The 17,655-nt window shown below is 34.3% G+C and overlaps 1 protein-coding gene across 1 annotated transcript in view; it reads left to right on the top strand.

Annotated features, from left to right (window-relative positions):
• Positions 1-17,655, top strand: part of LOC107585434 (electrogenic sodium bicarbonate cotransporter 1-like) — a 61,030-nt gene that overhangs the window by 17,751 nt on the left and 25,624 nt on the right. Inside the window, exons 4-6 of the mRNA XM_016272452.1 lie at positions 4,130-4,265; positions 10,602-10,762; positions 15,722-15,901. Of these exons, the coding sequence (XP_016127938.1) occupies positions 4,130-4,265; positions 10,602-10,762; positions 15,722-15,901 (477 nt within the window). The remainder of the gene's footprint in view (positions 1-4,129; positions 4,266-10,601; positions 10,763-15,721; positions 15,902-17,655) is intronic.

Genomic DNA, 17,655 nt, shown 5'->3' with positions numbered 1-17,655 from the left:
ATATATATATATATATATATATATATATATATAACATTTAAATGAATTAAAATGAATAATATAATTATAGTAAAAAAGAAAAAACAAAGATTCATCCTGGCAACAGATGGTTAAAAACAAACACCATCCATTCTTGCACGTCAAGTCTGAATTGACTTAAATTATTATATTATATTATTATTATTAAAATAATATTATAAATTATTATATTATTACTTCAGAAGTCACGTTGACTACTTTGATTACATTTTATAGTACTTTTTAGGATTCGCCATAGGATTTAGGATTTCTCTTAAAGCAGCAGCTCAGACGTCTCATTCTGCGTTTCACAAAAGAAATAAATCAATAAAAAAAATTCTTGATGTCTCACATGACAACCTTCACAGATATTTCCCAGGCCTTTATCACAGAGCAATCCATGATGTTCTGGAGAATCAGGGAGTGATTTAAATAAATATGATTCAGCCGAGAACGAGAACGAGATAAAGCGGCGCTCACAGCCTCAGTTAAAGGTCTTTGTGTGTGCTAATCTCTGCTAATCAGTGACACGGCTGAAAAGGCAAAGCATCGAGCTAAACAAGTGCATAGTCACCTTTATCCTCAGTGAACCCGCTCCAGCTCTCCGTCGCTCTCTCTGACTGTCAGTCCTGGGAGAATCACACGTTTCACACAGTCAGTACTTACAGTAAGTCACTGGGTTTAACTAACAAACACATTTCTCACATCAATAGTATGAACGGCTCATTGCCCGGATTTGTGGCTGGATTTAGCATTAACGGTCAGCTGATCGCAGCAATGCCGCTAGTTTGAGTATATGCTGCTGGTATAATGGGTAATTTTAGCCGCTTGTGGTAAGAAGTGTTAACTTTTAGCCCAGGTTAGGAGGCACGGAGCCAGACATGGGCCAGAGGGATGTTCTTTCACACTCTTTTGTGTACAACACAGTCTTATTTTCTCCAGAGGGGCCATTTTAAGGCCGCTGAGGGAGGAAAACAATCATCCAGCTTTGGCTAGTTTAGTTTAGATTAGCTGAGCATGCTGCAAATGTGCTAAAATGCACAGAGAGAGAAAGGCAGAGCATGTTAAAAAGCCTTTGATATGTTAAAATATCAGTGTCCAGTGTAAAATCTGGTGCCACTGCCTAGCATTTTTTCTCATTTAATTATTATTATTATTATTTTATTCCATTATAGTGTCATAAATTAAAATCATAAATTCCATATAAATGTCATAAAAGTAATTATTACGATTGTTTTAGTATTTGGTTTGTCTCTTTTTTGGTTTAATGATCGCTGCACTGGAGCTCATATGCAAATATCTCTCTATAAATGTCATAAAGTTGCTTATTAGTTCTAGAAATAGGGCAACATATTAAAGGGGTCATATGATGCTATTTTAAAGATCATTATTTTGTGTATTTGGTGTAAGAGAATATGTTGACATGCTTTAATGTTAAAAAAACCCATTCTTTTTCAAATACTGTACATTATTGTAGGTCCTCTATGCCCCGCCTCTCTCAAACGCTTCGTTTTCTACAAAGCCCCTCCTTCCGACAAGCACAGTGTGCTCTGATTGGCCAGCTGACCCAGTGCATTGTGATTGGCCGAACACCACAAGCACGCGTCGGAAATGTAACGCCCCTTTCCATAATCGCGAGCTTCAGTTTTCAACATAAATGTAAAGACCCTAGTCTTTACTAGACATAATGTCCCTAGTTTTACCATCAGTTCAAGCCCGAAAGGGGAACAGAGTCGCGTGACAGACACAGTGATGATGCTCGTATGTATTTGCAGTACACAAGCCGCGATTAAGAAAGCTGACTCCACTGTGATGTAACCCTGTCTCTCTCTCTCTCACACACACAAACACACACACAACGCAATACTCTACACGGCGCAAAACTCTGCATTTGAACAGTCAATAGCAAATACTTAAACTATTAAGAAAACATACTTACAGTAGCTGATTCAGAATAAGCGCCAGATTGTCATAGCAAAGTCGGAATTTACCCATTTATTTTTAGAAAAAGCCTTTGTGCACAGCCAGCCTTGTAGGCTATTCTCCTAGGTTCACAAAACTGTCGTCCATAAAATGCGTTGCACAAATTCGAACATCTTGGTTGTGCTGTTCTGTTGTAAATAAATCTTAACCAATGATTCCTCATTGCATCTACTTCCGGAAGGCCAAATAAAGTGCTTTTGCTTTTGCTTTCGCACTGAATCACACAGCGTCTCCCTGACATGGCCGCATCAACAAATACTGCTGTTCCTGAAACCATGCCTTCTTTCGTTGCATGAACAATTGGGCGGCATTACGCAAATATTTCTACATCGTGACGTAGACGTGTGGGGGCGTGTTTGAATGAGGTGTTTTATCTGGAACAGCCTTCACTTTTAGATAGAATAAATCTTTTTGTGGGAGACTTTGAGCTTTGTAACTCTGCAGATCGTATACATGCACAAATAGCTGCATAACACACTAAAGAAAAGGAAAAATAGAAATCGCATCATATGACCCCTTTAAGTGTTTTTGTCGTTGTAATGATTCTTTGTTTCAAATTTCTTTTTAAACAAGCCCTAAATAGTTCATAATGCCAAAATAGACACAAGTACCGTATTGTTGTTGATAAGAAAATCCTAAGAAAGTATTTTAGTTGCTTTTGTTTGATGTCACAACAGAAAACAGAACTTTCTTAAAATTCATTGTTGCCCAATTGAAATTCTGAGTTTGACAAAGACATAAACAGTTTTCAGAAATTCGTAATTATATCTATAGTAGTATTATCTATATTTATTATTCTTTATATATATATATATATATATATATATATATATATATATATATACAATGTATGCAAGGCTGCATTTATAAAATCAGTATGCATGTCAAATCAGTAATATTGTGAAATATTATTACAAATCAAAATAACTGTCTTCTATTTGAATATATTTTAAAATGTCATTTATTCCTGTGATCAGATCTGAATTTTCAGCATCATTCCTCCAGTCTTCAGTGTCACATGATCCTTCAGAAATCATTTTTATATGCTGATTTGCTGCTCAAGAAACATGTATTATTATTATTATTAATGTTGAAAACAGTTTTGCTGCTTCATATTTTTGTGGAAACTGTGTTTCAGGATTCTTTGATGAATAGAAAGTTCAAAAGAACAGCATTGATCTGAAATATAAATCTTTTGTAATATTATAAATGTCGCTTTTGATCAATCAAATGTATCCTTGTATCATTTCTTTAAAAATGTACTGTATTAGTATTTAATATATATTTAGAAGTACACAGAATTAGACAAATGAATCCTTAAAACTAATGAATGGGTTGATATGTGTGTATCTGTATCTGCTGAGAGCTTCATCGTGTCCTTACATGTCTTTACTTTGACCTGAGGCCAAATTGAAAGCATGCACATCTGCACACATGCATGGCATGCATTGATACACAGACCTTGAGATCTTGAATCAAAATATTCAGTCAGTCACTATGTTGCAATGCAACCGAGACATTTCCACATATACTGACTTCCCTAACTAGCAGTCTGTCTGGAAGGCCCTTTTTAAACCTGATTTCCCAGACGTAGACAAAAATCTCATCAGTATCCCAAAAATCATGCCTTAAACCTTTTGTTTGTTCTAGTTTTACCTTTAAAAGGCCTTGTCTTTGTGATGTAAAAGTGTACACATTTAGAAAAGGTGTGGCGGCACTTAAACATTATGACATATGCAACACTGCGAGAAGCGCTGACAGGCTCTTTTATTATGAATAAAAACTAGGCTTCCTCATGCAGACACTTTCACATATGAAAACTTCTCTGTTGCAGGTCAGTTCTGGCTTTCGCAACACTATCTATTTCTGTTGGTCCAGGAAAAAAAAAACTCACATACTGACCACTTTTTGGGTGCAACACACTGGATATTTACAAAAAAGCTCATTCATCTTGATGTTACATAACACCTATGAAGGAAATAACATTGTGATTTCTATTACAGTCACACCTTATGCAGACAGAGCATTATTGTCATCTTGCGTGTTTCTGTTATTGTATCTATTGTTTGATTATAATAGCTAGTATTTTTAGGCCTCTCTCACCCCTGGTTTGTTGTTTCCCCGTCAGTTTCTCCAGCTGCAGAGAGGATTCGCTTTATTTTGGGGGAAGATGACAGCGGTCCTCCTCCGCCGCAGCTCTTCACTGAACTCGACGAGCTTCTGGCCGTTGACGGTCAAGAGATGGAGTGGAAGGAAACAGCCAGGTAAAGTGTAAAAACACACATTATGAGAATTGGAATAGATACATAAGCAATTTGATTCCAATCCATGTCGTATTTTTTTTCTCAACATTGCCACAAGGGGCACTATAGTGCGTATTAAAGTTATCATAACATAAAAAATAAAATCTGCCTTGATTTTTTGGCATATAAGAGGTCTTTGTACCCAGGACTGTCGCAAGGGGGGTGCAAGGCCCTGTGTGAAGTTGACACGCGAGGCCCTCTGCAATTTGTGTGTGTGTGTGTGTGTGTGTGTGTGTGTGTGTGGTGGGGGGGTGCTATAGTAACGAACGCAACTTTAACACGCATCTGATCGATTGTGATGCCGTGCTCACTGACATGCTTGCGCACGAATCACGGTCACGCACACGTTCATAAGAATTGTAAGATCTACTGCATAATAATAATAAAGCAATTAAATAAGTAAATAAGAATGCTAAAATAAGTTCTAGGTTTGTAGTTATATAATGAAGTAGTAATCAATTTACACTATTTGAAAATAATATTTTATTTTAAAATGTGCACATTCACTCTTATTCGTATGTCTAATAGTCGAAAACGCAAACGTCTCTTGTCACGTTCATTTATGATTTACTTGAATCATGATCGCATATTTTCAATTCAAAACGACGAAATATTACTGTCGGTCGCTGAATATTTCTATCGTAAAACAGTTTTCTAATACAGTACTACTGTACTTACATCTTTCCATGAACTCTCGTTGCGTGGTGACAGTGACAGTAAGACCCGCCTTCTTTGATTTGATTGGCCATCTCGATCATTTTGACTTTGATGAGCGCTGTCGAACCACTGAGGCAGACCAGCCTAAAGGTTTAACTTTTTGAAACTTGAAAACTTGAACTTTTTGTCATCCTAACAACAAACAGCTTTACTCATTCTTATACAAAGAGTCTTATACTGTCTATCAGCTATGACTAAGCCGCTTTTCCACTATCAGGCCGAACGGTTCTCTTTGCGTAACTGTTTCATTCCGTGCCGATTTTCCACTGTGGTGCTGATAACGGAGCTCTTTGGAATGCAATACAAATGCGTAATGGTACAAACCGTACCAGAACGTTCTTGGAACCGTTCGGTCCGATAGTGGAAAAGCGGCTTATTTTTAGTCTTTCAAAGGACAAAATGGGTGGAAAAACAGTAATAACAAATTAACGTTAGACATTAATGACATAAAAAGCAGGCCAGGAGCGAGGGCCTGTGCGGTCGCATACTTGGCACAGCCCTTGCGACGGTACTGTTTGTACCATTAAAACATCCAGCAAGTTTCATAGCTTAAAACATCCTCCTCATTATAAACAAAGCATTTATTTAATCAAGCAAAAATTGCTTGTTTGGATATTGTGGGATTTTTGTCGCCACACAGGCGAATATATTTGCATATGACCACCTCCAGAGCAAGAAATCAACCAATAGTTATACATCTTCACACCATAGGCCCCGCCCACTGGCATACACTAATCAATATGTAAGAATCAATTAGTCTAGCCTGTTTTTGTAGCGCGCCTCCCATCCAATAAATCACAATAAGCTTCGTGCATTTTCACTTTTGATATGAAACAAAGCTTCAGATGTCAAATTCTGTCCATTTTATTACAATATTCAAGCAATAAATACCATTTTGGCGGTGACAGATTGCTGTAGCACCTCACTTCAAGAGAAGCGGCAACACGAGGCGCGCATGAACTGATCATCTCCTCCGCTTTAATAACAGTTTCAGCACGAATAAACATGAATGAAAATCCAAAGGTATGTTAAAAGAAAGAGTACAACTTACTTACTGAAATTCGTATCCTGTAATCGTTCAATAAGTGTTTCAACCGCGGAAAGACGTCAGTATAACAGCTTGTAAACAATATAACGCGTACCGTCACTTTAACCTCAGAAAAAAAAAACATATTCGGTGACCATAAACTGGTTAGTCAGCTAGAAAAATTAACTCTAGCGAGGAGCATTTCACTAAATATAAGCACTATATAACATATTCAGATTATCATTTCTACTGTTCTTCAGTATTTAATTTATGTTTCTGTCAAGTTTTTATGACAGCCACCATTTAAATAATTATATTTCTACTCCAATTCGTCTTTTGAAATATAAACATGTAATTTTTAAAGTTAGTATTATAACTTTATTATTATAAAAAACTTCATTGAGTGTAATTTCAGTGTTTGTATACGAATCAGTTAATTTTAACATTCAAAATATTATAGTAATGTATAGTACAAACTGACTCTCTTGTATATTTGACAGCATTAGTTGAGAGATTTTGTTCCATGAGAAAATTTGCCTTGTGTTGGGAAGTAACTAATTACATGTAACGGAATTACGTAATTTAATTACAAAATAAATGTAACTGTAATCAGTTACAGTTACTGAGAAAAAATCTGTAATTACATTACAGTTACTTTTGAAAATGAATTTTTTTCACACACACCCACATACAGATTTAATTAATTTCTTTCCCAAATTGCATTGACTGCTCTAAAATATGAGACACCAATGTTTCAAGACACAGAATAGGACACGTTTATATGATTTATATCCTATTTAGGTTTATGTATATGCTTTATTTTTTTAAGATGAACTGTTAGATGCCTGTGTTTCCTGTCATGCAAAGATTTGATTTAAAAAAAACGGTATCATCGCTATTAAACTATATCTTGTTATGGTTTTAAAGCTGTATTTAACCTCAGAACGATCTCAAAGTCTGAGTTTGTGGTGGCTGTGCTTTAAAAAATAAATTATTATAATCTTAATTCAAGTGATGAAGGAAGTCTCACAGTAATCATGCAGTGTTGAGCGCTACTGTAAGATTAAACCTGCCTGGTTTAAATGTTTGAAAATGATTATCAGTTAAAAACATCGAAAATTTGCCTTGTGTTAGGAAGTAACTAATTACATGTAACGGAATTACGTAATTTAATTACAAAATAAATGTAACTGTAATCAGTTACAGTTACTGAGAAAAAATCTGTAATTACATTACAGTTACTTTTGAAAATGAATTTTTTTCACACACACCCACATACAGATTTAATTAATTTCTTTCCCAAATTGCATTGACTGCTCTAAAATATGAGACACCAATGTTTCAAGACAGTGTTTCTGAACATTATTAACCTCGATTATAAGTGAACCTCAAGGAATATATTAAAATAATAAAAACAACAACATCAAATATGAGACAAAATCAATTTCTGCAGCTCTAAAAGACAAATGAGTCATTATTCAGTTTGAGTCAATCCAGTGTTGATTCAGATCAGTAGTGTAAATTCATTTTAAGTAATCAAATGTAATCAGTTACATTACTTTAATAAAGTAATTGAAATAGTTACACTACTTATTACATTTTAAATAGGGTAACTTGTAATCTGTACCCTATTAAATTTCCAATGTAACCTTCCCAACACTGACTGTACCTGATGTAATCCAAAATAATCGAATTGCAAGCTTGTGAATCAAAATGTAATCGAATTGTGAAATTTGTGTAAATACTCAGCCCTAATATATATTGTGCAAAAAAACATTATTAACCTCGATTATAAGTGAACCTCAAGGAATATATTAAAATAATAAAAACAACTTCATCAAATATGAGACAAAATCAATTTCTGCAGCTCTAAAAGACAAATGAGTCATTATTCAGTTTGAGTCAATCCAGTGTTGATTCAGATCAGTAGTGTAAATTCATTCGGTTCAGCCATTAGCAGCTCTCCTGAAGACAATCGTGTCGTTATTCAGCTCCAGTCAGTTCGGTGTTAATTCGATTCAGTTCAATAACTGTGTCAAGCTAAATGCGTCAACTGTGAACGAATTTGATTCGGCTATAAAAAGCTCTACAGAAGACAAAACTCGTCATTCAGTTCAGTTCAGTTCCCCCAAAATCATTTCCAGATTTCGGCTAACTTCAGCCAATGTTTTTTTCCAGCTGTTTTGTCCTCAGACGGATATGTAGGTCAGAAACGCACGCTTGAAAGGGGGAGACATCTCGTCTGGTTCTGCTAAAACAACAGAAGTATTCAACACTCGTGTCATTTGCCAGGTGCTCATGATTTTAGTGTGCCACTTGACTGTTCTTAGGATTTCACACATACCTGACTCACGTATGCTATTAGATAAGAGTCTGGGCTCCAGAATAAGGGTCAAGCAGAAAACGGCACCAAATATAACAAAAGAAAAATGCATCTGAACTAAAAGAGAGGTACATGCTTATTTTTTTCCATTACTGCAGGTCTTTTCCTGTCACGAACGTATCGACTGACCGACACACACAGGCCTTGCTAACTAGTAATTGAGTCTAAATGAAACTTTTATTTAACAGGTAAATCATGTTTTTGAATCGTTCCATGAAATGGGTGACTTTTCTATTATGTAAAGTTGAAAAGAAATTTCAATGGAATATGATTTAGATATGTTGTATTTGGCTAATCTTGTCTAATGTGAAAAATAAAAGACAGGTGTCAAATGTTAGTAGAACAAGCTTTTGAAATGAGTTTTTCTGAAAACTTTTATGATGCCACTCCCTTTTCATAATGACATTTAAACTGACATTTCACAACTGTTTTGAGGGGGAAATCACATGGATGATTTGATTATTTTATTTCTTATTTATTTTATTGCATTTATTTTGTTTTGTTTTAAATAAATATGATTTATAATGTGAAAATTAAAACTTATTATTTTTAGGGAAATAATAGTTTAATGGGGATAAAACCTCACATGGAGAGATTCTCCTTTATTTATTTATTTAGATAAATGTGATTTATAATGTGAATCTGAAAACCAGTGCATTTTATTTAAGCTACACAGACATGCAAATACAACAAATTAAAGTGCAAATACAGAATTGTACGTTTTTGATTAATTTTGAATTAATATTTAAGTCATCAAATGGTGTGGACTCAAATGGTGCTCCTTTCATACAGCGACTCTTATATACTGTTTCTTTCTTTGGATTTGCATGTTCCAGATTTACGTGTTAAGAGCTACATGGATCATGTTAAAATGAAACCATTTGCAAACAAAGAGCCCAGTGTTTTCATGTCTGTGCACATGTGTGTGTGTGTGTGTGGATGCACAAAGCCAGAGTTCCCATGGGTCTCTGGGTTCACCTGAGTCTCAGGTAACATATCAAAGCCGCAGTGTGTGTGTGTGTGTGTATGTATCACTTTTGTCTCGGATATCATACCCACGCTTGGCTAAACGCAGCTCAGCAGCCTTTCTGCACAAGATTACAGAGCTCTAAAGGATATCTGTGTGCTTGGGTATCGTTTGTCTAAGACAGATGTTCGCTCAAGCAGACATGGGTAAGCTGATAACAGGGCAGCAGAGCTTTAAGAATGTTTGAATCATTTCATTATTATTTTACATCAGAAAGCTTTCAGTTAGTTGGCAGAAAGGCAAATATAAGGTCTTCATAATATGGTCTTGCAAGCATAAAATACATAAAATACCATGGTACAGAGATGGTAGAACGATGATAATCAATGATTACCGTATTCATATAAATCACTGGTCAAAAGAGATTATTTCATGTTTTTGAAAAAAGTCTCTTCTGCATTTTTTTTGTGATCAAAAATACTGTAAAATCAGTAATATTGTGAAATATTATTACAATTTAAAATAACTGTTTTCTGTTTGAATATATTTAAAAATGTAATTTATTTCTGTGATGCAAAGCTGAATTTTCAGCATCATTACTCCAGTCTCCAGTGTCACACGATCCTTCAGAAATCATTCTATGTTGATTTTTACTGTAGAGAAACATTTCTGATTATTATTATCATTGTTATTATCAGTGTTGGAAACATAATAAATTATACGATTTTAAATATAGTGGAAAACGGCTTTATATTTTTTTGTGGAAAAAAAATCTATTCATTTAATCAATTTAATGCATCTTTGCTGAATAAAAGTGCATTTCTTTCAAAAAGTATAAAAATGAAATATGATATTTTATAGAACATATGTTATCATGGTACATAATACACTGTGATCGATGACCAAAAATTAACACAGAAACATGGTATTATCATAGAACATGCCCAAAACATGGTATTTTTTGCATGTACCTCAGTAAAACCCGTTGCATGCCCAAAATACATGGCATTATGATGGTAAATGTTCACAAAATACAATATTCTCATTGTAACATGAAAGATGAAATGTCATTATCATGGTACATGGCATGCCCAAAAAACATGGTATTTTCATGGTATTTTTTCAAAAGTGAACTGACGTCAGTGCTCTAAATATTGCTCAGTTGCTTTCAGTACATTTATGTGTGTTGTGTGTTTTTCTCAGGTGGATAAAGTTTGAGGAGAAGGTGGAGAAGGGTGGAGAACGGTGGAGTAAACCTCATGTAGCCACTCTGTCTCTTCACTCACTCTTCCAGCTGAAAAACTGCATCGAGAAAGGAACCATCAAGCTGGACATGGAGGCCAACTCACTTCAGCAGATCGTCGGTAAAACTGCACATCAGCACTTCTTCAAGGATGCTTTATGGCTGTATAGGGTTCTTTAGAGGTTAAAAAAGATCTTCAGAGCAGTGTTTTGGTTTCTGGGTTCCTTAAACAGGGTTTTTTGGGGGTTTTAAAAAAGGCTTTAAATGGTTCACCAATGATTCACCCTTTCACAAATTAAGGCCTGAAAAGTTCCTAAATTGGATCAGAAATTTCTTTGTTCCAACACGCTACATATACAGTTAAGCAAGCTGAGGGAATAAATAAAAAAGGGGGAAAAATATTTAGAAATCCTTTTTTATTTGATATTTTAGGGAATTAGTTGTTTCAGACTGTTCATATAATTTAAATTCCCATAAAAGTCCCATACATTTAAAAAAAAAAAGATTAATTGGCATTTTATATCAACTTTCTAAATTATAATTTTTTTATTTTTATTAATTTCAGTATTTGTAATTGTGTAATAGTTTTTTATTTGAGTTATTTTAATTAAACTCAGTTATATAAATTAGCGTGTTTTCTACTGATTTTTAGTATTAACTTTAGTATTTTTTTTGTGTAATATAAATGTGTAACTACCAAAAGGAAAAAATAATAATTGACATTTTATGTCTTTCTTCGTTGTAGTGAAATTCTTAGTTAAGAGCTAAATTAATTTTATTTATTTTTCAGTATTTGTAATAATTTGTAATTATTTTTCATAATTGCATTTATTTTTAATTAAACTCTTTAATTACTGTTTTTTATTTATGATTTTTATTTGAATTAAAATATAAATGTTCAACTCCCAAAAGAAAAACTTGTAGTGAAATTCTTAATTAAGCTAAATCATTTTTTTTATTATAATAATTTTTTTTAATACAGTATTTTATTGTGTCTACTTCCATTTATTCCTATTTATTTAAAATTCAATTTTTTCCTTTACTTGGTCTTAAATTGACTTTCATAAAATCTGCAGAAACCCAGCTTAAAGCAGCAGTACACCAGGGTTGGGAAGGTTACTTTTAAAATGTATTTCGTTACAGATTACAAAATATATGCTTTAAAAAGTATTTTGTAATGCATTTCGTTAGATTACTGAATTTTAGTAACTTAATCTAAATACTTTAGAATACTTTGGAATACTTAAGGTAAGGGGCATTTTAACTTTGATGTCTTATTTTTATGTTAACCACCTCTAAATAAAAATGGGTTGTATGAATGCATTTAAAACAATTATAAATGCATAAATAATGCTATGAGATTAATGTTTTAAATATAACATTTCGAACATAGAAATAAAAAATTATGGGAGGAAAATATGTTTTTAAATATGAAACTAAAACCGCCAGTAGGAGGTGTCTTAATGAAAGATTCATGGAATCATTCGATTCATTCAAAAGGACTGATTCATTCAGGAATGAAGCAAGTGATTTTATGAATGTAATTGAATCATTCTCTCGACTGATTCGTTCAAAATGCGGCTTCATTCGGGAACCAAATGTTTCTCGCAGACGCGCACCTCTTCTGATGTGGATTTATTTTGAAGGCAGTGGTTATTTGCATAAAGTGCAAATAGCCATAAATTCTATTTACACATGTAGGAAAACAACAGTATTTTCTTTGCAACAAGTAATAGTAATTAGATGCTATTTAGTAAATAGTAATTAGAATACTTATTGCAAACAGATATGTGATGGGAAAAGGGAGAAGAACGGGGGTTGAATGAGTTCGGCATAAGGTGGATTCAAACTCAAATCTTATCACCACGTGTCTTAAAAAGGCATCTTTTTAATGGTCAATACCAACCAGATTGGCTTTTAGTGTAAGTAGACGATCGGTTGTACGGAACCATTCTTGTTGGCGCTCCTGAGCAAATCAGACAATACTGTTCTTTTAAGAAAGTCACTAAATATTAACTTTTTGCTATGAATTGCATAAAATCAGCATCATGTTTGCAATCGCGCTAATATTCGGCAAAGCAGCACTCTTCTTCCTCAATTGATATTGCTGAACTATACCATGTGTTATTAATATATAGAAAAACAAGAACTCGTGCAAACCTGAGACTGAGAGTGTAGGAAAACAACAGTATTTTCTTTGCAACAAGTAATAGTAATTAGATGCTATTTAGTAAATAGTAATTAGAATACTTATTGCAAACAGATATGTGATGGGAAAAGGGAGAAGAACGGGGGTTGAATGAGTTCGGCATAAGGTGGATTCAAACTCAAATCTTATCACCACGTGTCTTAAAAAGGCATCTTTTTAATGGTCAATACCAACCAGATTGGCTTTTAGTGTAAGTAGACGATCGGTTGTACGGAACCATTCTTGTTGGCGCTCCTGAGCAAATCAGACAATACTGTTCTTTTAAGAAAGTCACTAAATATTAACTTTTTGCTATGAATTGCATAAAATCAGCATCATGTTTGCAATCACGCTAATATTCGGCAAAGCAGCACTCTTCTTCCTCAATTGATATTGCTGAACTATACCATGTGTTATTAATATATAGAAAAACAAGAACTCGTGCAAACCTGAGACTGAGAGCTAGGGATGGGCGTATCTATCCTGAAATATCGATATATCGATACTGATGCGAGTATTGAAAGTATCGATACTCAAATAAAAAATATCGATACTAAGGTGTGTTTTATTTACCAGTGATTTTGTTCATTTAACAAAAAATAATGCGTATAATATGCATTAAATTGGACGAATATCCTATGTTAGCGAATAATTGTGTAGGATAGAACTATTTTCCTGCACATCAGAACACGCGCAAATGTTGCAAGACAGAACCAAACAATCACAGAGCGTTCACTCACTTCTGACAGTGCATTCAAACAGGGCTGCTTTTGGGAACTGAAGCCCAAAACAATGCTCATAAGAGGACAGAAAAAACATATGTTTGAGTTATTTCACAATAAACAAATTGAAATTGTAGCCTACATAGTTTGTGTGCAACTGCATTTATTTAAATTGAATGCTAAAAGTTCATATTGATCATGTTCTATTCTGTAATGTTAACATAAATCATACACTGTCAGAATAAAAAGGTTGCATTTTATGCGTGCAACAGCCTGTCACTGCCAGTCCCTTACGAAAATTAACCATGGTTTTACTAAAGTGACCGTAGTCAAAGTCCCTTTAAGACAAGTCATGTCACTCGGCGGCCATCTTTGAAACGCCTCTCTGGCATGCAAGTGCAACTCCTATCTCTTTGAATGAGGAAACATCAAATTCTACAAAACTGTTCACTAAGCTTGCGATTAAATTTCATATTTGAAATTACCAAAGAAATCTGATATCAACTGTGTCATGTTTATTTTGCTCAAATAGCGTTAGAAAAAGCGTATTATCCAGGCTAGATCAGCCAGTGCTCATGCGCAGTCCTGAGCACATGTCTCAGCAGCTACAGTAACGCGCTGACCTTACCGATTAGCGATTGGCTCCTTCATTTAGAATTAGATTAGATTGAGCGACCATATTGAACGTTGCGTTTTTCCCCATCCAAAACTATACGAGTGACACGTCTTGGGTATTCTATAGTCTTTGCCGTAGTTTAACTGTAGTAATTGTAGATTTCCATGGTTACCACTACAGTAAACATATTTTAACCATGTTTAAACAAAAATATAACCTAATAAGTTGCAGTTAAGGCGTATTGAATGTTAAAATGCGTTTCAAATATAATAGTTAGTCAAAGTCCCTTTAAGACAAGTCATGTCACTCGGCGGCCATCTTTGAAACGCCTCTCTGGCATGCAAGTGCAACTCCTATCTCTTTGAATGAGGAAACATCAAATTCTACAAAACTGTTCACTAAGCTTGCGATTAAATTTCATATTTGAAATTACCAAAGAAATCTGATATCAACTGTGTCATGTTTATTTTGCTCAAATAGCGTTAGAAAAAGCGTATTATCCAGGCTAGATCAGCCAGTGCTCATGCGCAGTCCTGAGCACATGTCTCAGCAGCTACAGTAACGCGCTGACCTTACCGATTAGCGATTGGCTCCTTCATTTAGAATTAGATTAGATTGAGCGACCATATTGAACGTTGCGTTTTTCCCCATCCAAAACTATACGAGTGACACGTCTTGGGTATTCTATAGTCTTTGCCGTAGTTTAACTGTAGTAATTGTAGATTTCCATGGTTACCACTACAGTAAACATATTTTAACCATGTTTAAACAAAAATATAACCTAATAAGTTGCAGTTAAGGCGTATTGAATGTTAAAATGCGTTTCAAATATAATAGTAAATGGGTATCATTAGCCATTTTACTCTTAGTAATTTAATGTTAATAAATTTCATAATTTAAAAGTTCAGTTTAGAAGTATCGGCATTGGTATTGGTATCTACGATATTGGCCTTTAAAAGTATCGTATCGGTATCGGTGTCAACGATACTGGCCTTCTAAGGTATCGGTATCGTATCGAAAACAAAATAAGTGCTATCGCCCATCCCTACTGAGAACAACTTACTTTAAGATGCTTTTTCAAGGTTAGATGTTCCTTTGAAGCCGAGAGAAGTTTTGTTGCAGGTAAACAAAAATTACATTGCTCTGTGATGTTCCGTCTTTTTATATGTAATATCGTCTTTGTATTTCCATGACAATTACGTGCTTGGCTTTCTGGTTTTCTCTTGCATTGTAGTGAGTCGTCTTTAGTCTGCACTCTGCAGGCCAGTTTGCTGTTTGAACAGCTGCACGCGAGTCAGAATCACCAGTGATTAAAATTTCCAGTCATTTTACATTAATATTGAAAAAATAAATGACATTAAAAATCAAAGTAATCACTTTGGTAATCTAAAATACTTTTCGGCTTTAACTGTAATTTTATTACCACCCATTTAAAATGCAAATATAATGAACTACAGTTACTCATATTTTGTATTTTAAATACGTAACAATGTTTTCGTATTTCGTTTCCAACCCTGCAGTGCACACATGCTGAAATGTGTCTGTGTGTTTCAGAAATGATCACTGACAGTCAGATTGAGAGCGGGCAGCTGAAGGCCGATCTGAAGGAGATGGTCATGTACACTCTCCTGCGGAAACATCGCCACCAGACCAAGAAGTCCAACCTGCGTTCGCTGGCAGACATCGGCAAAAGCGTGTCGAGCGCGAGTCGTCTGTTCAGCAGCCAGGAGAACGGTAACACAGCTGCCACATTAACCCTCTCTCTTACACTCGATCGCTTTCCTCATCTCTCCTCTCGCTTTCACCACCAGCATCTATCAGCTCCATCCATCAGCAGCGTCTCTCGCTCGGTTTACAAAAGGTTGCATTCGTAGCAGATGTCTTGTGGGTAACATAAAAAGGAGATTTGCACATTGCAAAATACTTTGATGTTTCAAGCTCACAAGTGATCAAATGTGCTGATGAGATGCAGTTGGTTGTTATATTTTCGCAGCAATCAAACCTCAGACCCTCCCAGGAAAGACTAGTAACCTCTAGAAACCCCCAGACATGTTCTCAAGATGTTTTGGCTTCTGAAATTCCTGATAGTGTCTTTTTCTAAATAAAAGTAACATGTTGATACTTCAGTACCAATCTAATCATGTTTCTCTCAGTTTTAGGAAGTAGCCAAACAAAGTAGCTAACTTAAATTTAACATGAAATCAAAATCCAGCTTTTTGTCTTTGTTGATAAACGTACTTGGTCTTATCGTGATTCACTGGTTCACACAATTCAAAGAAAAACATGTTTGGTATCATAATCTTTCATCAAAAACTGCTTCTGAAATGACTTTCCTTTTCTGCTGACATCATCAAGGCCTTTTATTTTAGCCCCTCCCCCTAGTGACCATATAGGGCAGCGGTGGCGAACTCTGGTCCTGGAGAGCCGCAGCCCTGCAGAGTTCAGCTCCAACCCTAATTAAAACTCACCTGCCTGTAGCTTCCTAGTAACCGTTCAGACCTTGATTAGCTTGTTCAGGTGTGTTTGATTAGGGTTGAAGCAAAACTCTGCAGGGCTGCGGCTCTCCAGGACCGACGTTCGCCACCCCTGATCTAGAGACACATTGCACCGTCAGATTCATTCTGTGTGCTTTTTTCCTCAATGTTTTACATGGAAAAGCAAAATGTGTCTTGTTTTGACTTTAATGTTGAAGAACTAGAAACTAGTTCTAGAAATGTTGTCTAAATGTCAAGAAATGTAGCGTGACAATAGATCTGATGTTTTCATAATACTGTAGCTTTGTCTAGAAACAAGGTGTTTGTTGTAATGCTAAATGGCTATTTTTAATGTGCTGCACATGCAAGTGTACAGTCAAACAAGCAGAGGGGATAATCAAATGCTCTTTCATGCAAACATATGACATTTGAAGTCTTTTTTATTTAATTTATTTTAGGAAATCAGTTGTTTTGGATTTTTCATATAAATGAACTACTCTCATAAAAAGGAAAAAAAGGTTCATTGCATTTTACTTCTTCTTTCTCATAGCCAAATTGTTTGTTAAATTAAATTACATTTTATTTTATTTTTCAACATTTTAAATTATTTTAATTAATTAATTTGATATTAATAATTAATTAATTAATGATTATGTAATTTAATTTTTTTATTATTTTATTTTCCAATATTTTAATCACTTTTAATTATTTTTCAACAATTTCAAGTTTTTTAAATTCAGATATATAATTATTAATTATATAATAATTAATACTTATTTAATTGTTTAACTACTAAATTCAATTATACAACTTCAAATATATTTTAGTATTCATGTTTTTAGTTTTATAATAAGATTCATTTCCAATTTATGGTCTTCTTTCTTGTAGTGAAATTCTTAGATAAGTGCTAAATTAAATTATATTTAATTAATAAATAAATAATTATTTTCATTTAATTTTATTATATATATATATATATATATATATATATATATATATATATATATTTGTAAT

Source organism: Sinocyclocheilus grahami, unplaced genomic scaffold (assembly GCF_001515645.1).
Source record: "Sinocyclocheilus grahami isolate Dianchi unplaced genomic scaffold, SAMN03320097.WGS_v1.1 scaffold70.1, whole genome shotgun sequence".
In the NCBI taxonomy this organism is placed as follows: domain Eukaryota; kingdom Metazoa; phylum Chordata; class Actinopteri; order Cypriniformes; family Cyprinidae; genus Sinocyclocheilus; species Sinocyclocheilus grahami.
Note: the sequence above shows the minus strand (reverse complement) of the source record. Positions and strands in the feature narration are given on the sequence as shown.